Raw genomic sequence first — 23824 nt, 5'->3', positions numbered from 1 at the left:
TGTCTTTCTTTACCTTGGGGAAGTCAATCTCCTCAAGGTTGTTCTAATTGTTTTCAAGTTGTTTGATATTTTGCATGTCTAGGAGATCACAAGGTAACTTGTTACCCATTGATCTTGAAATTGAAAGAACTTTGACCAACAATAGAAGACTTGCTAGGGGTACTTTGAGAGGTATTAGAGAAATTGTGAACATTCAACCAAATAACATTGAGTTTACCAACCCTTTTGCAAGAGAAGGAGAGGATAACCCAATACAAAACCCACCACAAAATAATCCCACAATGCCTAAATTCTCATCACATTTTGTACCAACCGAGGAGAACCTACCAAATGGTACTCCTACAGCACAACATTTAACCGGTAATTTCATTGCCAAATCCGCATTCATACAATTAGTTGAGAGAAGTCAATTTGGAGGGATGCCTAGTGAAGACCCTCACTCACATATAGAGACTTTTTGTGACTATTGTGATGCTATTTCTCAAACCGGAGTTACTCAAGACCAAATCCGATGGGTCTTATTTCCTTTTTCTTTGATTGGTACCGCGAAACAATGGTTGAAAAGCCTAGACAAGGCTATTCTTGGTATTGACTATTGGAAGAAATTGGCACTTGCTTTCTACAAGAAATTCTATCCTCCGGAAAAGACTAACATGTTGAGAGCCCAAATCACTGGGTTCAAACAAAGGGATGAGGAATCTTTGTACGAAGCATGGGAGAGATTCAAGGACACTTGTCGTTCTTGTCCACACGATGGACTTAGCGAGTGGTTCCTTGTACAACAATTTTGGAATGGTCTATATGAAGACTCCCGAAACATTCTCAATATGGGATCCAATGGTATGTTCACCGAAGTTGATGACAATCAAACATGGAACAAAATTGAAGAAATGGCGGTCCATAACTCGCAATATTGTAGACCTCGGAATGCTACTAGAGGAGGAAAGCACGAGGTGGATTCCATTACCCAATTGGGTGCTCAACTAATTGCTCACATTGACACCATTAATTTGAAGTTTGAGAAGGCCATGGCTAAACTTGAAGAGGCCTCCAAATCACCCAAGCAACATGTTAATGCTATGGTGGCATCATCATCAATTCCAAGTGGAGTATGTGAGAGTTGTGGAACTTTGGGACATGACCAAAGTGAATGTAGGGGAACAAGTGAACATGTGAATGCTTTCCAAGCATACAAGAGTGGCACCCCTTATTCCAACTATTACAATGAAAATACCAAATTCCATCCCAATCTTTCATACAAAAGCAAAAATGTTCAAAACCCTCAACCAACATACACCCAACCTCCAATGAGAAATCAAGCCCAAAGACCCTTTTACCAAAGCCAAGGTTATCAAAATCAACCCCCATACAATCAATCCAATGACAAGGCTTTGATGTTCAAAAAGCGGTCCTCCAAATGCGAAAGAATCAACAAGAATTTTTCATTCAAATGCAAAAGGATAGCCAAGCAAAAGACATAGCCATCAACAACATATTAGCTCACACAAAGATGTTGGAGACACAAATGTCTCAATTAGCATCTTCTAGCTCTCAAAGACAAAAGGGGCAATTACCACCTCAAGGTAATCCCCTAAGACATGAGTCGGTGAGTGCCATCCATTTGAGGAGTGGTATAAGGTATGAAGGGCCGAAGAGGCCCATTGATGAAGATGTTGTGAAGACTAGTGATAAGGAAAGAGTTGAAAACTCTAAGGAAGAAGAACCCATCCCCATTCAAGAAGTTTCAAAGAAGAAGAATGAAGAGAAGGCTAAGGATAAAGAGCCTATTGTGATTAGACTTCCATTTCCAAGTCGTAAAGCTAAGCCTAAGTTTGATGAACAACTTGGGAAGTTCATGGAGATTGTGAAGAACTTGGAAGTCTCAATTCCATTCACGGAGTTAATCAATCATGTTCCGGCCTATGCGAAATACATGAAAGATATTCTCACAAAGAAGAAATCCATCGAGACTATTGCGTTCACTAAGGTGAGTAGTGCCATCCTACAAGGAAGTTCACCTCCAAAACTTAAGGATCCGGGAAGTTTCTCTATTCCATGCACCATTGACTACAATCAACAAAGCTTTATATGACCTTGGGGCAAGTGTGAGTGTCATGCCATACTCGGTGTGCAAAAGGCTAGGAATGGGAGAACTCAAGTGCACTAATATCACACTTCAAATGGCAGATCGATCAACGAAGACACCTTTAGGGGTATGGGAGGATGTACCGGTAAGAATTGGCAAGTTCTTCATCCCGGTGGACATTGTTATTGTTCACATGGAGGAAGACTCCAACATTCCTATCATTTTAGGAAGACCATTATTACATACCGCGGGAGCGGTGATTGATGTAAAACATGGAGAGCTCACACTTGAAGTGGGAGATGAAACAATCACTTTTAACCTTGACAAGACAATGAGAGCTCCCCGCTTACATGAGCCATGTTTCATGATCGACCATTATAGCCGAGAAAGTGATAGGAAGAAGTTGGCATCTCAATGCAAAGAACAAGCTATGGGTAAAGAATCACCACCCATATGGAAGAAGAAAGAGGATAATCTTCAAGATCCTCCGTCCAAAGAGCAAGGAATTTGCAACAAGAATGAGAGCTTGAATAGCTCACCACCACTCATGACAAGTAATGAAGAAGGCCTCATTGGCCATGATAACAAGAAAGAGGTGTTGTTTCCATCAACTCATGATACTATAGAGAAGCAAGCTAGTGAAGTATGTGGTCTACGGGATGACGAATTCGATGGGTTAGTCAATCCCTACATTGGCAATGCTATGGACCAAGGCTTTGGTGACCATTTTGACTCAAGTCACCACCCTGAAGAACACAATGTGCAAAGGTCTATTGAAGATGTTTATAATGACAATGAACAAGCCTTCGACTACTTCTACAAGGTGTTGAGCAACATCAACAACACCTTGGCTATGCCCCCTTGACATTTCATCTCAAGAGTGAGAGTTTGGTGGAGTCCTCCCTAAACCACCATTTGTAAATATTCTTTTTTTTTTGGTAGAAAGTAAAAATTTCATTAATAAATTGAAGCCCACATACACAGTTTCTCAACCATACAACAAATTGTCGAATTGGGTAAACCAATTCTAATCACCTACATACCATCAAAGCTAAGCAATAAGCCAATCTAATGCTCTCATGCTGCGTTCTTTACACTTTTTGTGAATTCGAATAGAGACTTCATTCTTAATGCGCTTACTAATAACCTATGGAGCCCATACCACCTGATTCACTCGACAGTTATTCCTAGCCCACCAAATGTGATAAATCAGTGCCAAGAGAATAGCTTCTAACACGTCCACTCTGCCTGAATATCTGTACCCTCTCCACCAGTCCATCAAATGCTGCTGGGGGATATCACTATGACACCAAGAATTGACCATGTTCACACATTGCCTGCTATATGCACATTAAAAGAATAAATGCGTATGGTCTTCCTCTGCCTCACCACATAAATAGCACAGCCTATCTATTCCAATATTCATACGGCACAATCTATCCTTAGTTAATTGCCGTTCTTGAGCCCATAACCATCCTATAAATTGATGCTTAGGAATAGTAATGGTGTTCCAGACACAGTTATACCAGTCTACAGTAGAGGCAACAGTACCCAGCCATTGATAACCTCTAGCAATAGTGTACTCCCCTTCCTCAGACTGTTGGAAATCTATATCTCATTATACACAACATATTCATATATGTTACATTTTAATTTAGTCATAAAATTAAAATTAGATCTTATGCATGCAAACATAAATTACAAGAGATGAGAAAACATTTTCCTTACTATGGGATTTCGGTTTTATGGGCACCAACAAGATCTTCTTCTTGTTAGTTCTTGAGCTTTCCATGAATATAAAGATGATCTTCCAAAAAATCCCAAAATAGAGATTCTCCTCTTGATTGCACCCAAGATTATCCCTTATCCCCACTAAATAATATTAGCTAGATATTAGTTTAGTAGTTTACCTTAAAATTGATTACTAACACTCATATATTACACTAATAATTTTAGTAATCTTTTATGAACAATTTGAATCAAAAATCTCATGTTTTGATGAAGATTAAAGAGAGAAGAGAAAATTCATGAACTTTTGTATGTGATATATTATAATGAATGAATAAGAGAACTAATTCCCTTAAAACTAGAGGAGGGTTCACGGTTGGGACTAGCAACATAGGGCATCTTACTTTTTCTTTTTGTCTTTACAAGAATTAGGTGTGTAAGATGTGTAAGAGTAGGTGTAAGGCTATTTGTAGGTAGGCCATGATTAGGTTATTTTATCTCATAAAATAATTCACCCACTAACACCTTCCACCTCCATTATTTCGGTCCATATACATAAAATGGACTACCATTTTATTTTGTCAATTTGTCATTTGTCACACAATATGTCACATGTAGTATGTTACATGTTATTAATTAATTTGATGCATATTTATCACATAAAAATCATTTCATGAATTAATTAATTAAATTACGTACAATAAATTGACTAGTGATACTTGATCACATAAATAAAATGGGTCATAAAATTATAATTCACAACATCTTGTAATTATAATTAACCATTCATTCTTATCTTTATTGTTTCACAAACAATAAACAGTTTTAGTAATAAAGTATTTCAATTACTAAAATAAATCTTATTTAATCCCATTATAATAAGATATCATTATTCTCTCTCGCAAATTGAATTGTTCAATTTTAAGGAATTGATTAACTTGTATCATCATACAATTAATCAACTTTACGGATAAAGGCATCATTCTTTAGGTGTGACCTTAAGGGATCAACTGACCACCACCGTCCCACGACAGTAACGTCAAACTCTAGCATGCCAATCGTTACCGATTAATGTTGATCAGTTGACTAAAAAATGAATCATCCCTTACGTATTCTTAAAAATGAGATTTAAACATGTGATCATCATGATCGACAATTGTGATCGTATTATTGTCGAAGGACACATATTCCAACACAGACAACCAACCATTACCCACATATCCTGCAATAAGGCTCTCCTTAACTCGACAGATTCTTCTCCAAGCCCAGCTGCTCCCCTGTGGAGGTTTATAATCATGTGAAGATTCTCCTTTTAAATAGATACAGTGAATCCATTTCACCCACAAGTGATCTTTCTTTTGCATTAACCACCAAACATACTTCCCTACAACCGCTACACTCCATCTTCTCAAATCACATACACCCAGGTCCCCTTGGGTTTTTGGTAAACAGACCTTATCCCAAGCAATCGATGCAGGTGATTGAGAAGCAACTTCTCCTTTCCACAAAAAACTCCTACAGATGCTTTCAATTTTTACCATAATACAAATAGGTATAATGTATATTCTGGCCCAGTAGCTGTGTAAAGTTCCTAGGACACTGTTAATCATGACCAATCTGCCAGCATAGGATAATCTCTTAGCCCCCAAAGCCCTAATGCGATCAACAATTCTTTCCACTAGAATGTTACAATCCAACACAGATACCTTCTTAGCAGATATAGGAACTCTCAGGTATTTGAATGGCAGAGTCCCTTCTTTCAACCCAGTAAGATGTGCAAACTGCTACAGGAGCTCCCTAGGCATGCCATTGCCATACACATTAGATTTGTGCTTGTTCATGTTCAAACCTGAAGCAGCAGAGAAAGTATTAAAAGCCCTCATTATCACAATCATGGACTGCCAGTCTCCTCTGCAAAACACTAGCAAATCATCAGCAAAGCAGAGGTGGGTGATATTCATTTTCCTACATAGGGGGTGATGCTTGAAACCTGTAATGTCCTTAACTCTGTTGAGTATGCTAGTCAAATATTCCATACATATGGAGAATAACAAGGGAGATAAGGGATCTCCTTGTCTCAACCCCCTTCTCCCTTCAAAAAAACCAAACATTTCTTCATTTAAAGATAAAGTATAATAAGGAGTAGAGACACATTCCATCAGAAGATTAGTAAAATGCTCAAGAAAATTCAAAGCTCTCAGCATATCCTGCAGAAAGACCCATTCAATTGAGTCACAGGCTTTTTGCAACTCCAGTTTCATAATCACTCGAGGAGAGCACACTTTTCTATTGTAAAACTTAGTGAGATCTTGACAGATTAGAATGTTTTCAACAATATTTCGATGCTTGATGAAAGCACTCTATGTAAGGGCTAATAATGGTAGGTAAGACCTCTCCAAGTCTATTGCATAAAATCTTGGCAATACATTTATATATAGTATTGCAGCAAGCTATGGGTCGAAATTGATTAACACTCTTGGGCATATCCACTTTAGGTATTAGAGTAAGAGTAGTATTGTTAATCTGCTTAAGGAGCTTGCCAGTTACAAAGAAATCCTGAACAGCAGCAACCACATCAGCTCCAATGACCCCCCATGCATCCTTGAAAAATTGGGAATTAAAGCCATCAGGGCCTGGGGATTTGGTGCCAGGAATATCAAAAATAGCACGTCTAACTTCCTCCCCAGTGACTGCCCTAGCAAGGCATCTATGATGCTCCTCATTTAATATAGTACCCTGCCTAATAGTAGGACGATGGACACCCTTGACAGAGCAGCTTGCCCCCAGCAGGTTAATGTAATATCTCTCAAAAGTATAATTAATATCCTGGATTTGAGTAAGTACAATCCCATTCTCATCTTCAATTTGTACAACTTTGTTAGACATTCTGCGTTTCTTAATGGCAGAGTGGAAGAATGCAGTATTATCATCTCCCTCCTCTAGCCAGTTCACCTTTGCTTTTTGGGCCAAGAACGCATATCTTGCTTCATCTAAGGCTCTATATCCATCAGCAGCTTCTTGCTCTACCTCAATTAACTGGGGATCGGAAGGCCTTAACTGCAACTCTTCCTGAATGTTATGGAGAGTCATTAGCATAATGTGAGCATTCTTTTCAACATCATGGAAGGTATCTCTATTCAGATTCTTAAGATCTTGTTTCATAGTCTTCATTCTTTTAACCACCATATACATATAATTGCCAAAAATAGGAGTGTTACAATGTTTCTTAATAATATCCATAAACTCAGGAGATTTTGCCCACGTGTTGTAGTATCTAAAAGGAATATTCCTAACCCTGTCAGTGCAGTCCATCTGAATCAGGCAAAGACAATGATCATATACCCGGCAAGGACAGTGATCATATACCCCCTCAGCTAAGAAATTACCATAAAGAATCTGGAAATAAATTCAGCCATTCATCATTAATCAAAGCCCTATCAATTCTACTATAGACCCTGGAATTCACCTCTTGCTTGTTAGTCCATGTAAAAAAGGAGCCCACTGCTTTTATATCCTCAACACCACAGTTCTGCACACACCATTTGTAAATATTCTAACCCCTTAACTTGCATTTTATTCTTGTATTGCATTTTTGTCAATTTTGGATTTAGATTTGTACATTTTGATCAAGATTATCATTTTCAGAGAAAGTGAGGGAGGGACTCAAATGTTTTTTGATGTGTAGTGTTTTGATTTAGTGTGGGGATAGCAATTGCCTAGGCTATCCAAGCCTTCGTAGTGCACTCATAATGAAGACCGAAGTAATGAAGAGGAAATGACTTGGGTTATGAAAATGCCCACGGGTGGAACTGAACCCGTAAGGTACAGGGATGATCTGAGCGGCTCAAGAAGAACCCGCTCGTCTTGGATGAAAATGCGAGCATCCTGACAGAGCGACGCTCGTCCTGACAGAGCTGAAAAGAAAAATTTTAGTACTGAACTACAATCCGAGCGTCACCTCAAGAATCCACTCGTCTCAGTCCAAAGACGCTCGTCTTTGTGAGAATCCTCTCGTCCTGGTTACATCAACATCTGGGATTTCACTCTGACCTTGAATACGAGCGTCCTCAAAAGAATCCGCTCGTCTCCAGCATAAATCCGCTCGTCTCCTCCTGAAGATGCTCGTTTCAACACGGGTTTCATTTTCTAAGGTTAACTGATCTATAATCCGAGTGTCCCGTGCCTAAGACGCTCGTCTCCCCCTGCTAAAATTCAAAAACACGGGATTTAAATCCCTCTTTCCCATTTCATTTCATTCATTCAAATACAAACACACATTCAAAACCCTCAATCCCTCCATCCATAAAACGCAATTTCCTCAACCAAATTCACCCAAATCAATTCCAAACTTCCTCAAAACTCAAACAAATTACTCCTTTATCAACAAAAAGCCATTAAAACATCAAAATCCTCAAAAATTGAATCTATTTTCTAAATTGAATCTATTTCGAAAATCCTAAATTGATTTGGGATTCATTGAAGCTTGAGGATACTAGAAGAATTCAAGCAAATCATTGGTTGGTGATACATACAAGGAGAAGAACAGTGGCTAGGACTAAAGGTGGAAACAAGGCACCTATAAAATCAAATCTTTCATAGAGGCAACAAGCCCTTCAAGCTTCCAAAGCTTTGGTGGTTCAACAAGCAAGAGTGGAAATTCAAGAAACTCCTCTTCCTATGGTGGAAGCTACTACTTCTATCCCGCTTATTGAGTAATTACATGAATATCCGGAGGTAACTTTCACATCCGATTCTCATAGGAAAAATTTTATGTCTCTTGCTAAGAAATCGATTTCGCCCGCCAAGTTTATTTGCCAAGATGCTTTGACCAAATTGGGTGTCCTTGAAAGGACCAAGAACTTCTTTGAGTCTATGGGGTTGCTTACATTGTTTGATATGCAAGAATTGACCTACCCCTCCCTCACCTTGGAATTTTTAAGTTCATTGAAAGTCACAAAGGTGGAGACTCGAAGGAATATTGAATTCCGCCTTGAGAATGTGGATAGAAAGATTTCCTTTAATGAGTTTGGCAAGGTGTTCGGTCTTGATAATGACTTGACTTATGTGAAGAAACCTTCAAAATATGATCCTGCCCCTTTGTGGAAAGCTATCGCCGAAAGAAAATTCGAATCATACCATGAGTGTCGTGCCCTTTATATTCACCACCCAGGCATAAGGGTGTGGCACAAGGTTGTGGGAAATACTCTTATTGCTAGGAAGGGGACTAATTATTTTACCGAACTTGATTTCATCAATCTTGAGTCAACCTTGAATGTCGATAAGAAGTTCACCCAGAATACAATATTCTTCAACTCTTAATCGAAAGGTGGATTACAATTGACCATGGCAAAGAAGGTGCGGCCTTTATAGTAAATGGGGGATTGGTAAGATGGTTGGCAAAGCACTTCAGCCGGGATTTCAACAAAGATGGGACTTACAAGCCGGTTAAGGGAGGCCACCTCATTGATCTAGCCACTATGGTTCACAAATTCTATTGGGTCAAGAATGATAACCTGACAACAAATTTGAGTGGCTTACAAAAGATGCCAAGTCCTTCATTCTACCAAACAAGATTTGCCGACTCAATGTCCGAAGCACAAACTATCTTCTCCCACTCTCCGGTGAAGCCGAGATGATCATACAACAACAAAGGGAATTCAATGCCGAATCCTCCTCCTCCGCTATTGTGACTCCACCCTACCCGTTCACCTACCAAGAATTCTGACCCGAAGGTGTTGCGGTAGGTAACGATTACTTGACTCAATTAATGCAACACATGCATACACAAGCTTATGAAGACAGAGTCAATGCCTATAGAGCTCAATATCCGCCTCTCTTACACCTAGCTAGGCAAGGACTTTTTGACCCATTATGTCCTTTGCCTAGTTGGACGGATAGGGAAGTATTATTTCCTAATGCTCCTAGGGATCCTAGCATAGGTGGTGAGGAGATTGTTGTTGAGAGTGAAGAAGTTGAAGAAGAAGAGGAAAATGAGGAAGAAGAGGATCAAAGTTCAAGTGATGATGGTGAAGCCTCCGGGTCCATGGAGGTAGATGCTGATGATACTAGTGAGGAAGTTGATGATGATGATGACGATGGAAGTGATGTCGCCATGGGCGACAATTGAGGATTAGCAAGCATTTTGGAGGATGCCGCAATCCATTGTGAGTTTCCTACACCTCCTTTAGCCTTGTTCATTTCTCTTGTTTTTAATTTCTTTATCTTGATCATGTGTTTGATTCCTAGCAACACTCAAAGGACTCCCACCTCGGTCCCATTGAGGCGTCTTTTATTGTTCCCACCATGTAAAATCCAAAATGACAAAATTAGTTTCACGCATAGCGTTCTTGTGCATGAACTTTCCCATTTTTGACATTAGCAATAGTATCTCATTTGGTTTGGGAAGTTCAAGCATAAGCATTGGGAGTTAATTCAAATTATGCTCTCCAACCAAAAAAATTCATGCATCATATAGTATAGTTTAGAATGCATTTACTTGTTTATATGTCATATAGTTTGCATTTAGTATAGAAATCATGCATTCTCATATAGCTTGCATAATTTCCTATCGTATTGGCCATTGAGGACAATGCCCATACTAGTGTGGGAATGATAAATTCTAACATGACTTTTAAAACAAAAATGATAAAAATTGTTTTTTTTTTAAAATACAAAAACATGTCTTTGTACTCCATAAAGCATTAAAACCATAAACATTTGAAAATTTAAAAAACCCAAAAACATGTTCATTTCCTTTATAGTGTAGTCTTGTATATATATTGTGTTTGTCTACCCTTTTTCACATTGATCGACTACGCCACATTCGAGACATGAGGATATTGAAGACCGCATGATATGATCTTTCCAATCTCCTTTTTCCTCTTTATGTTGATGACTATGTGGCTTTATCTTGATTGATGCGGTATAAACAATGTGATTATAGGATTGCATTTAGATTATTTGACATACTAGTTGGTAGAAGCATATGCATTAGGTTGTATAAATGCTAGTTGCATCATGACATATAGTTGCATTTAGGAAAATTTTTGTGAAAACATCTATTTGGGAAGCGTGACAAGTGTATATAAGGCCCTTGAAGATACTTTTTCTTCTTAAGACTTTGCTTGTTAGCATACTTGTAAAACACCCTAGGATGTGTCATGCTAGAATCCTTTGACCCATGGATTAAGGCCTAGTCAAGAGTACCTTGTGGTGTGATAAGTCCTTGGCTACCGTTTATTCCAAGGTGACCCTTGAAACCATGCAACCATCATCCATGTTCTACCACATTTTGTCATCAAAAAGGGAATGGGCACAAAAATTGTTCAAATTTGAGTTCAAGAATTGAAATGGAAGTCAAAAAGTTTGCAAATGCATCAAAAAGAAAAGAGGAGTAACAAAAATAAAAACTCCTATGCTTCAAATATAAGCACCCTCACTACAAATGGGGTGACTTTGAAAATGTTCAAAAGAAAATGCAAGAAAAAGTTTAAGTTGTCAAGCATTGAAATGCCAAACATCAAAAGAAATGGCAAAGAAAACGTTCTCAAAATGTCAAATGCCACAAGAAATTGGGGGGAAAAACAACAACAAAAGCAAACTCCCATATGAAACTCAAAATACAAATCATCCTTTTATCCATCGAATCCACTTTTATGCATGGTAGAGAGGGGACGACCCTTCTTCTTGCCTAGGCAAGAAGGGGAATTCCGCGATCCTCCAGTGTTTCTAACACCATAGGGAGTCTACTCTTGACGAAAGAATTTAACAATTGAGGACAAAGGTACCCTAGCTTGACACAATTTGGAGGTGATTTATTGGTATCCTTTTAGGCTTAGTAGTTTAAAGAAACCATATCTATGAAGGAGTGTGTACCCTTAGATTGCTTCCCTTGTAGATAATTTCCTCCACTTAGATGAGAAAAGTGGCTATTCTTTTTGTAGATGCATCCATTACTTGTTTTGTGTGCTTTAATGCTTGGATGTGTCGCCATTTTGGCAAGTCTCACCTTGCCTTGCAAGAAGGTATCCTACCTCATGGTTGTCTTGTTGTGAGTTGAAGGGGAGGAGTGAGACCCGCTAATTGTCTCACATCGGCTATATTAGTAGGATAGTTTAAATAAGGGTCCTAGTTTTTGTCACCTCTTTACTCGGGACGAGCAAAGGTTCGGTTTGGGGATGTTTGATGTGACTCATATTTGAGCACATTTAGTCCACGAATTAGCCTCGTTCCTATGCTTTATAGTGCATAATTGGGTCATTTACTATCTTTAGTTTCCCATTTTGCATACTCTTTGAGGATTGTCGCTTTTGGTAGGAAAGAAGTGATAGCCTTGCATTTTCATGGCAAAATGGAGCTAAATGGATCACATCTAATGACCAAGCATCAAAGAGAAGACATCACTAGATGGGCTATGTAGATAATAAAGTAGATTGGGCAATGATGAAAGGATCCTTGCATCCTCAATAAGATCCCCACGGATTGTTGAGGAACGAAGAGAAAAGAAGCTGTCTGACCCAGGATCCGAGCAGATTGCCACCAATCCGGGCGTCTCCCAGCACCACCATCAGAGCGTCCTCCATCCAAGATGCTCGTCTTGAATCTAAAGGATCCGAGCGTCTCCTCCATGATCCGCTCGGATCACAAGACAGAACCCACCGTGCCTATTCTCAAGACGCTCGTCCCGTGCCAAGACTAGCAAAACGGAAATGCTCATTTCCATGGAGAGGAGCATTTCCTCAACTTTTCTTAAGGACTTAATAGTCATTTAAGCCCTTAGTAACCCTAATCCTTGTACTTAATCTTTAGTATAAATATCCCTTTGTACTACCTAGATTATCATCAAGTTGTAATCAAGTGGTAATACTCTCTTAATTAAGTTCTAATAATTCCTTAATCTTGTAATCAACTTTTAATCTAGTCTTAATACAAATCTCAATACTTAATCTTTCCTTAATTTCTCTATTGTTCTTCATTCATATTGGGTAATTAGAAGATTATTTGGGTTTATTTGGAGGATTAACAACCTTCCATCAATCATCAAGTACTTCTTTTATTCTTTGCTTTATTATTTGGAATCATCTTCATAGATATAATTCTCTCTTAACCTTGTTTAATTATTGTTAATCATTTTCATTTATTCATCATGTTTTGCCTTGCTAGTATGATTAACAACCGTGTTAGCATGTTAAACTTGATAATGAGTGAGTAGTTTCCTTAACTAGGGTTAATGGGGGAATTAGGGGAAACCAACATGGAGATTGATTCATGCTTAATCTAATATGTTAACATAATTTATTTGCTTGCTTGTTGTGATTTCAACTTATGCACATGTTATGTTTGATGAAATACGAGTCTATGAATCCTTACATTTTTTATCCATCACCTATCTTTTCAATGAGACTTGTAAGCTTATACACTAACTCGAGTCTCATTAGACCATGCATATAGTTGGATAGGAAGGATTGAGTCAACTTGTAGGTGTTGTACAATCTAATCGATTCGGCTTCGGAACCCAAACCTTCCTAGGGATTGTAAGCTTATACCCCTACTCGATCCCATCACAACAATAATTGCTTGCTTATAACTTGAGAATATGTTTTTATGATCAACTCACATGAATCCCCTATGAACCCATGACACCCTAGTGCTTTTAATCAATTGTTTACATCTCATTTTAATCACCTTGTTGGTTTTATTACATTGCTTTTACATTGTTGATTAGTTTAGTTGATCTCCTATCTCAACCCAAATTGTGACACCCTAAGACACGACTATTTGCAATTGAAAATCCTACATCAATACCCGTCCCTTGGGATCCGACCTTTACTTACTTCTTTACTAAGAGTAGTTTGTGAAGTTATAAATATTGTTTTGGTTAGGAAACTTTTGACGACGAGTTTAAATCCTCAAACCAGTAAGAGGGCTTAGTCTCAACCTCGTCCACCTAGACGCTCTCCCTCTATGACGCTCACGTGGTGGGGGAGGAACCGGCTGTCTCTCAGACACCGTGGTAGGCTCGGGTAGTTCTAGGAGAATGGTGGAGTCGATCAAGTAATACTTAGGCCCGGGCCTAGGTGTACTACTCCCTTGGTCATACTCAGCCAAATGGTCAATCACGGGTAGGTGCTCGGGATCAGGGAGCACCATCTAGAAGATCCTCTCACTCTGCAAGCATATGACCCATCCTCCAACTTCCTAAGCCATCTGTTGTTACTCCAGTACTACGCGTTCATCGTAGGGACGGTCTCAAACAACTCATCTCCCGATGGAGGCGGAGCCTCAAAGTCAGTCAGTCTTTGGGCTAGACAGGTCACTATAGCCCCACATGAAATTTGACGGTTCGGAGACCGTGCCATATGGTCCCAGCTAGAGCATACCACCCCCGGAGCACTATAGTAGAAAGGCTTCCCCTGACGAAGGTTAAGGTAAGACATCAACAACATGACCTCATGAGAATTCAGTTTACTCACATCATCCCTCGCGAACACAAAGCAAGTTATCATCCTAAGGAACATGCGGAGGGATACATGCTGAACATCATTGATCAAAATGGCACTAGCACTAGGAGCAGGTCGGCCGGTCAGGTAGGGTAGGTAATGGGGTGCCCCACTGTTCTTTGCTACATCACTAAGGTATCCCTCCTCCTCTGCCTCTAGGCCCAGGTGGCCAGCAAACTCGTCAAGGGTCAACTCATGATCCTCATTCATAAGACGGAAAGAAATAGTCATACCTTTCACGTCATACACAAAGAAGCTTAAGAACTCCAAGGTTAGATAGGGGTAGGATTTCTTCCGTAGGTGGTAAAGCCCCTCCATCTCTAAGGTCTCAAAGATGTGCACTATATCTGCTTTAATCACCAAAGTCTCTAAGATGTCGGGGTTCACACACCGGGTTGGTCTCATGGTCCAACTCATCAATGATACAAAGGCATTACGCTGCTTGAAGTCAGAAAAGATTACTGATGGATATTATTCCACTAGAGGGACGACGGGTTCTTGGCTAGATTGACCCGTCTCCAAGTGAACATTGGCACGAGTCTGCTTCTTCGCCAGGGCTCTTGTTTTCGGTATGCTGCAAAAGATAAATTTTAGCAAGGGTGTTTTCAAAATTTTGCCATAGTATGGACTGTTTTTCGCATCATGCACTTTTAAGACGAAGTTTTAAGACAAAGTTTTGAGACGGATTTTTCTTGCAAACACAAATCATACTATCCAAGGAAGGCATGATTATCATCAACTAATCCTTTATAGAGCATCCTAAGACAATCTAAGGGATCAAAAATCAAACTTAGAACAAACCCTAGAAATTTTTTTGGCAACATAAGCTGAGCGATTTCAAGCATACAATCATTTAAAGGAATGCATAGGCAATGTTTGAGAGTAATTAAGACCCAAAATATGAAAATAGAAACACTAGATTAGGATTTTACAAACTAGGGATTCGAAACTTTTGAACAAGTTCTATCATAAGTTGATAACAAATTGAAGAAATTGATAATATTCTTTACCTTGATTGAGGTTTTGAGCAAGCAAGAATGGAAATCTACAAGCAATTACTCCAAAGAATCACCCAAATGTTTTGAGAGAGAACGAGTTTTGAAGGTTTATGGGGAAAAGAAGGAGATATGAGGCGGAAATAAGGAAAAAAGGAGTTATAGGGTTTTTTGAGTAACCGGGTTGAGTCGCGATAACCGGGTACTCGGTCGAGTATTTGGTTTACTGGGCCGAGTATGGCTTACTCGATCGAGTTACCAGAGATCAGTAGCACGTACAATATAATCTGACATTCTGGGTACTCGGTCGAGTGCCTCCTTACTCGGCCGAGTGTGGCCTACTTGGTCGAGTATAAACTCTACTCGGCCGAGTTCAACAGAAAAGGAACAGAGTTTTAGATATTCAAAAGTTCCCTGCAAAATAATCAACGATGTTCGGAGTCCCATGCAGTCGAGCTCGTCACTGTTTGACCCTAATTCTATCACATCAAAGCGCACCACAAATAATAACCTTTATTGTTTTGTATGGATTTTACGCAGGGTGAAATCGGGTCATGGTAAGTCTAGGCAGGGTTAACTAGCTCGAACTTATCTGTGAATATGCAGGGCAGGGTATGAAACAAGAAAAGTAAAGTAAGATAAATAAGCAAAAATAAGACAAGGAATTTGTAGGTGGAAAACCCTTAAATGGGAAAAACCCACGGGCACCAAGTCGGGAGATGATTTCACTATATTATTGAGTAATTAGAAAAAATGATCGTAAAATAGCTTATGTATCGTATGAGAGTATTTTATGCTTGAGAATGCGTTGTGTCCACAAATAATCTTCAAGTGCTCCTTATATAGCCAAGCTGAACGGCTGCCATATCTTGTACTTAATGCTGAATATTCCTCCTTAATTGCTCGGATTAATGCTCCTTAATGCACGTAATTACTCTTTTAATTGCATGTCTTTTATTACCAAATCTTCTTTATTAATGCTCCAATTATTATCCGAATATTGATAATAATATATCTTTGAATTGGTCAAATATTGTCCTTATATTTTGACCGGTGTCCCCTCCTTGGCTGGCGCCTGTCTTTTGGTATCCTGATGTCCTGACACCCTGATGGTCAGGCCAGGGTGAAATGTCATCCTGAAATATCGGCGGATTTCCAGGCCTAACAATTGTCCCTTATCTCCTTCTTTGCGCTGGGTCATGCCATAAATAAGGAGATAACTTCAAACTCTGTAAAACTGGCTTTAACTGTTACATTGTGTCTAATCATATCTTGTAACGGCTAGCAGCGGTTGGGTGTGACGCGTGTTGTAATTACTGCAACTCTTCAATAATTACTCTGCAACTTGGGGTTGAAAACACTAATTTTACCGAGTTTAAATAATCTGCATTTCATTGAATTTAACTTCACCAAAACCCGATTATTCTCTCTAAAAATCTTCATCTTCAAGTTCTCTTAATTTCCAGAATTAATCTTCAATAAATCTTCGATAATGGCTGCAAAAAAGAAATCTTCCAGGGGAGTGATGTCTCGTGGAACTCCATTCGTTTCCAATCTTGAGGAAACTGTTTCTAAAAGTCTTCTAAGGCCTTCTATTATTCAACCACTTGCGGTTGAAAAACCAAATAATCCCCCTCTTGAAATGATTTCCATCTTCCATAGAGAATTTGAATTTAAACCTACAAAAGCTTTAAAAGATCAACAATCTCTTCCAAATCGTCTGAAACCCGAATCTGAAAAAGTCTTGAAGGATAAGGGAATCATTCCTGCTGATTCCGAAGTCTGGTTCAGTGAAGATTCTCCTGTCAGGGCAAACAGGTCATGTCCTGGCTGGTTCTGCATCCATGATTGGGCCTTCAGGGCTGGTTGCAAGCTTCCTTTCTCTCCTCTTATGGTGGATGTTATTAAAGAAATTGGTGTGCCTTCTACCAACTGATGCCTATGGTATGGAAGGTCGTCTTCTTTATTGAATATCTATGCAAAAAATACAATATTTCCTTCTCTTTGGAGGACTTGAAGGCCTACTACGCTGTCAGGACCAACAGTCCTGGCCGGATCAGTTTCAAGGCCAGGCCTTCAACCTCTCATATACTCGGCAATCTTGATAGCAGCCATGACAAGAACTGGGCTACTGGATATATGTTCATCAGGACCAATTCGGTTGGTCCTGATCTGGCGTATTTGAATTATGATGCATGTGTTGGTGGTGAGTACTCTGAAATTTTTTCTTTATCCTGCATGTTTATTTGTTAGTTTTTAAAGAAAGTAAATAAGTTTAAAAGACTCATACCTCTCCTGCTTGCAGTTGATGATTGGTCTTCTGAAATTGAGTACCCTACTACAAACATCTCTGCCTTCCTTGCAATTCCTCAAATGGAGAGGACTTCGCATCTCTGTTGTGGGGCTGATCATCTTCCTCGTTGCCTAAAGACTGAAGGCGGTGCTAGAATGCCCAGGCCTTCAAAGGCTGTTAACGCTTCTACTTCAGGCAGTAAGTCTTTTTGTTCTTTATTTTTGTTTCGTTTTTCTTTCTATTTTTGTCTTTTCATGACAGCCTGTCTTTATTGCTAATATAGTGTCTCGTGATATAGCTACTAGATCATCCACTCGCCTTGCTAGGTTTGGCATGGTTGATCTTTCTGCCAGGTTGGCCAAGGTCAAAGAGGAGAGTTCTCAGGGTGGTGGCGATACTGGGCCTGTCATTGATTTAACTGAGTTGCATATCGCTCCCAAAGTCTCTCCTGCTCCAGTTGCTCCTGCTGAAATAAGTTCAGCGGCCCAGAAGAGGAAGGTGGAGGAAGTTGATTTATCTGCCCCAGTCAAGGAGGTGCGAGCCAAGGTGGATAATTTGGAGGCTGCCAGGGTCAAAATCAGTGATTATGCCACTTCCAAATCTGATGCTATGCTTACCCTGGATCTTATTGAGACTGCTACTTAGGCGATTGCTTGATGAGATCATCTTTTCGACCTTTTGGCGTGCCTTGGTCATTTGAGAGAGGTATATATATATATATATATATATATATACATATATATATATATATATATATATATATATATATATATATATATATATATATATATATATATATAGTCAAGATCCAAAGGAGAACCTATGATATAATGAGAACCATGAGAACCATGACACTAATCATACACGATCCAATTACCAGTCAAGTATTGGTATAATCAGAGTCAAATTATCACAATTCACAAACTACACATTTCTCTCTCCATCTCTCTCCTCATTCCACCACCGCGTCCCTCCAGTTTCTCCGTTGCCGATCACCGCGCCTCTCCATTTTATCTGTTGCTGACCACCGTAATTCTCCAGTTTCTTCGTTGTCATCAACCATTGAAATACTCCTCCTTTACCGCCATTGACACAGGCAAATTTTAGGTCCAAATTTATTCAATTTTTTGGCATTATTGGACTATCACAATGATTTTGTGGCAAATTTCTTTGATTGTTTCGATATTAACTTAAGTTGGTGGAATGTTGAATTAGTTTGAGTGATATATACAGTAAATTAGGGTTCATAAACAATACAATCTGGATATTAGACCTTATTTTAATATTGTTTGTAATCATTAGTCCCCAATTTTTCATATTGTGATAATGCCTCTGATTGTGGTGGTGTTGCGGCAAGTAGGCCAGCGGCGGAAGGTTGTAGGAGTGAAAGACAGATCGACATATTACTTTTGCCTCTGATTGTGGTGGTGTTGCGGCAAATTAGGGTTTCGTGAATTAGGAATGAAATTATGGTGGCCGAATTGGTGACTCGACATTTAATGGGATCGAGTGAATTGGTGGTTGAATTGATGTCCGGGGCTGATTGGAGGAGCAGGACAGGTTATGGTCCTTATGGAGTCGGGTTTTGAGCTGAAATTGAAGCTGGTGTTAAGTTTCGATGCTGTTATGACTCGAGTCTGGGGTTGATGGAGTTTTGTGGGCTCGGTTGAGTCGTGGGGCAGGTGTGAATGGAGGGGGAGGAGAAATCTGCCTACCATTTTGGCTATTCAATTCCTGGCCATCGCCTTTGTCGAGCACCAACGTAGCATGGAGAAAGACCCTGAAAAGAAGAAGTACCCTGGTGGCGCTTTTGACCCCTTGGGTTACTCTAAAGACCCTAAGAAACCCCAGGAATTGAAGGTCAAGGAGATCAAGAATGGTAATTACCTCTTCTTCTCCGTCTTCATTTTTAACACTTAAATACTCGTATCACTTTGGAACAACGGAACCTCGACTGCATACATCTAAACTTGTATATATCACATTATAAGCGGGTTAATTCGTATAGAACACTGGACATAACTCCTTCATTCTTCTTACTGTTTCTTTCCTACAACTATAAACAAATTGAACATAGAAATTACTAGGGAAAAACATCGGATGTCGCCCCTAAGGGGCTAAGACCTTGTATAAGCGGTCTCAAATATTGTGTTAGGTTACATGTATCATGTGGACAAAATTTAAAATCAAACATGATCCTTTGATTGCAAAATCAGTCTCCATTTCCTATACCAATTCTGATATGTCGTAAATGTTTGTTGATAGGTCGTCTTGCTCTATTGGCTTTTGTGGGTTTCTGCGTTCAACAATCAGCATATCCGGGAACCGGTCCACTAGAAAACTTGGCAACTCACTTGGCTGATCCATGGCACAACATTGGTGACATTGTTATTCCTGGAGCACATTAATTTTGCCATGATTGTATTATGAAGAACATCACCAAGAGAAGCACCAGACGACTCCTTCTCTGGAACAAGTTACTCAGTATAGACAAACTGCGCAGCAGAACTCAATGGATGCCATTCGAGCTGCTGAGGATAGGTACTTAAATCCCAAACTCTTTGATTATTACATGTGCATTCTACCTTGCTTCTTTTCTATCACTATTTTAGCTTTGAATAGTTTCAATTTAGAAATAATTCCCTACCTTTGAATTCAAAGCTCAACTTTTATACTTTCACTGTTTGTTTGGTTGGAGGTGTTGGAATGGAATGGAATAGAATAGGGTAGAGTGATTCTAGTGTTGAACTGGAGGCTCTGAGTTTGACTGCTTTTCATGAAATCTGAAAATGCGTGTTTTTATATATATATATATATATAGAGATTCAATAACAGCAAGGTATTATTACTGGAACTTTCTTCCGTCACCTTCTCAGATACCCAAAGACAAGTGCTTAGGATATAATGCTGGGGATGAATCTATGGGCAACCATATACAACATGGCCTTCATGTTTGGTTGGCCGCGTGCAAGTGGATACGAAGCCATTAGATTCTGCCAGCTCCATCCTGGGGCGGCCTGAGACATTTTCTTCTAGCTTATGCGGTCTTTGTTGGCGAACTTCATTTTTCTTACTGTCAGTCGCTTCAGGTCCCTTGCAAGTTTGTCAGCATTGTCATCTCTTCATTTTTGAGTGGGAATCCGCTCTCTGCAACCGGTGGAGTAGTGTTACCATGGTCTTCTCTGGTGTATCCTACCAAATTAAGAATAAGAATCCAAAATATTTTGCTGTCTCCGTTTCCTTGGTAGTAGCTATGAGCTAGCTGCTTTTCGAGTAAAATACATGCGCTGATGAAATAGTCCTCTAACTCAAGCTTAAGCTCTTCTTTCTTCGGCGTGTTACTTATTTTGAAAGCCAATTAGCTCAAATGGGAGAGCATTGTGCAATGCACAAGATGTGGGTTCGACTCCCATATTGGCTATGAAATACCAAATCTTTCTTTTATTCTAAGAATGAAATAGTGTAATTGATAATCCTATTTCCAGTTCTTATCACGGACCTAAAGACAAAAAAGATGAGGAAATTGGACACTTATTTCATGCATGTACAGGGTTGTTTAATGCACATAGGTTGCTTTTTCATGCATCTAATAGGCTATATGGGACTCGAACTCATACCTTTGTGCAAAATTTGCACATTGCTCTACCATTGAGCTAATAGCCTTTAAAATACGCTAAACAAATACGAGTATTAAATAACGAGCATATCATATGATTATGGCCTCCTAAATAACTGACATAAGTATACTGAAATGTTTCTGACATATTAGCAAGATAAGTAATAGTTACATAAAAAGAACGGTAAATACATTAAATCTCCTCCACAATCATTTCCCTTATTTCATGTACATAGAACTTTTTTTCATGCACATAGAACCTTATTTCATGCACATAGGACCGTATATCATGCACATATAATCTTATTTCAAGCCCATATAAAATTAACGTCGTTGATAAACAGTAATTAGTATCATAATATAACCAAATGATGCAACTGAAGAACTTTTTAATAACCTTATTTCATGCACATAGAAGCTTATTTTATACACATATAACCTTATTTCATGCCCATATAAAATTAGCGTCCTTAACTAACAATAATTAGTATCATAATATAACCAACTGATGCATCTGAAGACCTTTTTAATGCACATAGAACCATATTTCATGCATATAGACTTGCAATTTTTTATATAGTTCTTGCTGCGCTGTTATCGGTTCATTTCTAGTGAACTAAATAAGGGGTCATTTTTAGTTTCATTTCTATTCAAAATCACAAGTCACTGCAGGCCTACAGTCGTTTTACTCCTAAACTTCTGAATTTCCAAACACTTTCAATCAGTTCGGTCGATCAGCCATGCCTATCAAAAGTAAAATTCACTCATCACAGAACAAATTTTACCTGTGGTTTTACTTCGACAATATGTTTGCCGCGTTTAACATCAACAGGTTCATTAGCGAGCACATTCTCCAAATGGTCAAGTAGCTCTTTCGACTGGGTCACACCAAAATCAAGGTCAGAATCTTGATAATGCCACACCAAAGCTGTTTCCTTTTGCTCTATGGAAGACCCATCTGTTGCCTCTGCATAATGCTCCATAATCGGTTGGACAACCGTCTTCCAATCCAAATCTGTGCCTTGCATGCTGGACTCCCAAGGAGAATTCTTACTCCACCTACAATCAAAGAAAAAAAACATCTTACTATTTGCAAGGCAGGAAAAATTCCACAAAAAATGGGAGAGACTCTTATATGTGAGTCAAACCCATTAACAGTGTAACTAAATGAAAAATACACAAGGATTTCGGAAGATAAAAAACAGATGTGTAAGTACCGAGTAAAGTAGCCATGCTCAGCTGATAATCCAAGCTTTTCACAAGAGGAGAACCACTTGCTGAGAATCTCTCTACCTCTTCCACTTACAATGTAGACGGTATTTTTCGGGTCGTTGCATAAACTGCGCAAGATTGCGATGACTTCAACGCTCGGAGCTTATTTCCAAGTTCACGTAGGCAATCAACCAAAGAATACTAGTATTGAACTCCGGAAGTTAGCCGAGTTTTGACCAAACGAAGCTAGCAAACAGCGGGGGCACCAAACACGATTGAAACCTTATTTCCAAGTTCACGTACGCAATAACGTAATGTGAGGGCAATCAGCTAATGGCGACTAATCAATAACAAATCCCGGAATTCAACCTCTCTATGTCGAAAAAAGAGCGGGGTAAGGCTGTGTACAACCAACACTCCTTACCCCGCCATATGCGAACCCTCGAGGCAATAAACCCTCAATTTCCAACCACATTAACTAAACTGAAACAGAAACATCCAGAACACAATGTACCCTCCAAAGTAAGAATTCAACTTTAGCTAAACAAGTACAAGTACTCAGAAACCTAATTCAAAACAAGGGAGCTAGTAACTAAAGTGGCAATCAATCAACTAATCTTTAACCAGCAATAAACCACAGAATTTGAGCAAAAACAAAAAACACAAGCAATCATTAAACGAGGATCAAATACAAAAAAAAAATAAAAATAAAAAAAAGACGAAACGATGCAGATTTTACATATTTCATGCATATACAAGGTTGTTTAATGCACATATATCGCTTTTTCATGCATCTACAGGGCTACTTTATGCACTTATAAGGCTATTTAACCCTAAACCCTTACCATTCATGCTTTTCTCATTCAATGCATTTGTTGATTTTGGTGAAAAATAATATTTGATTGACTCACCTACTTTCACTGGTGGAAATGAAACAAAACATGCAGCCTGGACGGTCAAATTAAAATGAAGGTGTAAATTGGATACATAAGTTTCTTAATTACTCTAACATCCAAACATGAGTAGGTGACGCTCAAAATCAGGCATGCAGTAAATTGGCTAACCGGAACATATCATAGTCATGCTGTATTATTATTATTGTCCATCCTCTTAATTTTGTGGTGTATTTTTGGATAAGTAGCTGCTACTTACTTTGTGATAGCTTGAAGGTGACAATTTGCTCATTTCTTCACCCAATTGTTTTTCGTAAAACTCACAATGCTCGAACCTGTGAGTTTCATTCCATCAGAGATTGAATTAACAAAACAAATAAATAATATCAACATGACGACGATATTAGATGTTACCAATAAGCAAGACACTGATATGGTGCATATTTGTCATAAACTTCTTTCACATCTCTTCTCGCGTATAGCTGGTTTCTATTTCACCCGA

At 39.0% G+C, this 23824-nt stretch overlaps 2 protein-coding genes and 1 non-coding gene across 3 annotated transcripts; 1 reads left to right on the top strand and 2 right to left on the bottom strand.

Annotated features, from left to right (window-relative positions):
* Positions 1 to 653: 653 nt before the first annotated feature.
* Positions 654 to 760, bottom strand: LOC141625416 (small nucleolar RNA R71). The gene has a single exon (XR_012535198.1). It is a non-coding gene; the product is annotated as a small nucleolar RNA R71 (small nucleolar RNA).
* A 2473-nt stretch (positions 761 to 3233) lies between these two features.
* On the bottom strand, positions 3234 to 14718 carry LOC141619940 (uncharacterized). The gene is made up of 8 exons (XM_074436943.1): positions 14287 to 14718; positions 7201 to 7343; positions 6206 to 7109; positions 5924 to 6021; positions 5664 to 5725; positions 5022 to 5567; positions 3541 to 3694; positions 3234 to 3423 (listed from the first exon to the last, which is right to left on the bottom strand). Exons 1-8 carry the CDS (start codon positions 14716 to 14718, stop codon positions 3234 to 3236), a joined length of 2529 nt encoding a protein of 842 aa, XP_074293044.1.
* A 4588-nt stretch (positions 14719 to 19306) lies between these two features.
* LOC141621766 (chlorophyll a-b binding protein 6, chloroplastic-like) lies at positions 19307 to 20027 on the top strand. The gene is made up of 2 exons (XM_074438007.1): positions 19307 to 19480; positions 19867 to 20027. The coding sequence occupies exons 1-2, from the start codon at positions 19369 to 19371 to the stop codon at positions 20007 to 20009; spliced, it is 255 nt and encodes an 84-aa protein (XP_074294108.1). The 5' UTR covers positions 19307 to 19368; the 3' UTR covers positions 20010 to 20027.
* Positions 20028 to 23824: the final 3797 nt, after the last annotated feature.

Source organism: Silene latifolia, chromosome X (assembly GCF_048544455.1).
Source record: "Silene latifolia isolate original U9 population chromosome X, ASM4854445v1, whole genome shotgun sequence".
Taxonomy (NCBI): Eukaryota; Viridiplantae; Streptophyta; class Magnoliopsida; order Caryophyllales; family Caryophyllaceae; genus Silene; species Silene latifolia.
The sequence above is the reverse complement of the archived record's forward strand: the minus strand, read 5'-3'. Positions and strand labels throughout refer to the sequence as shown.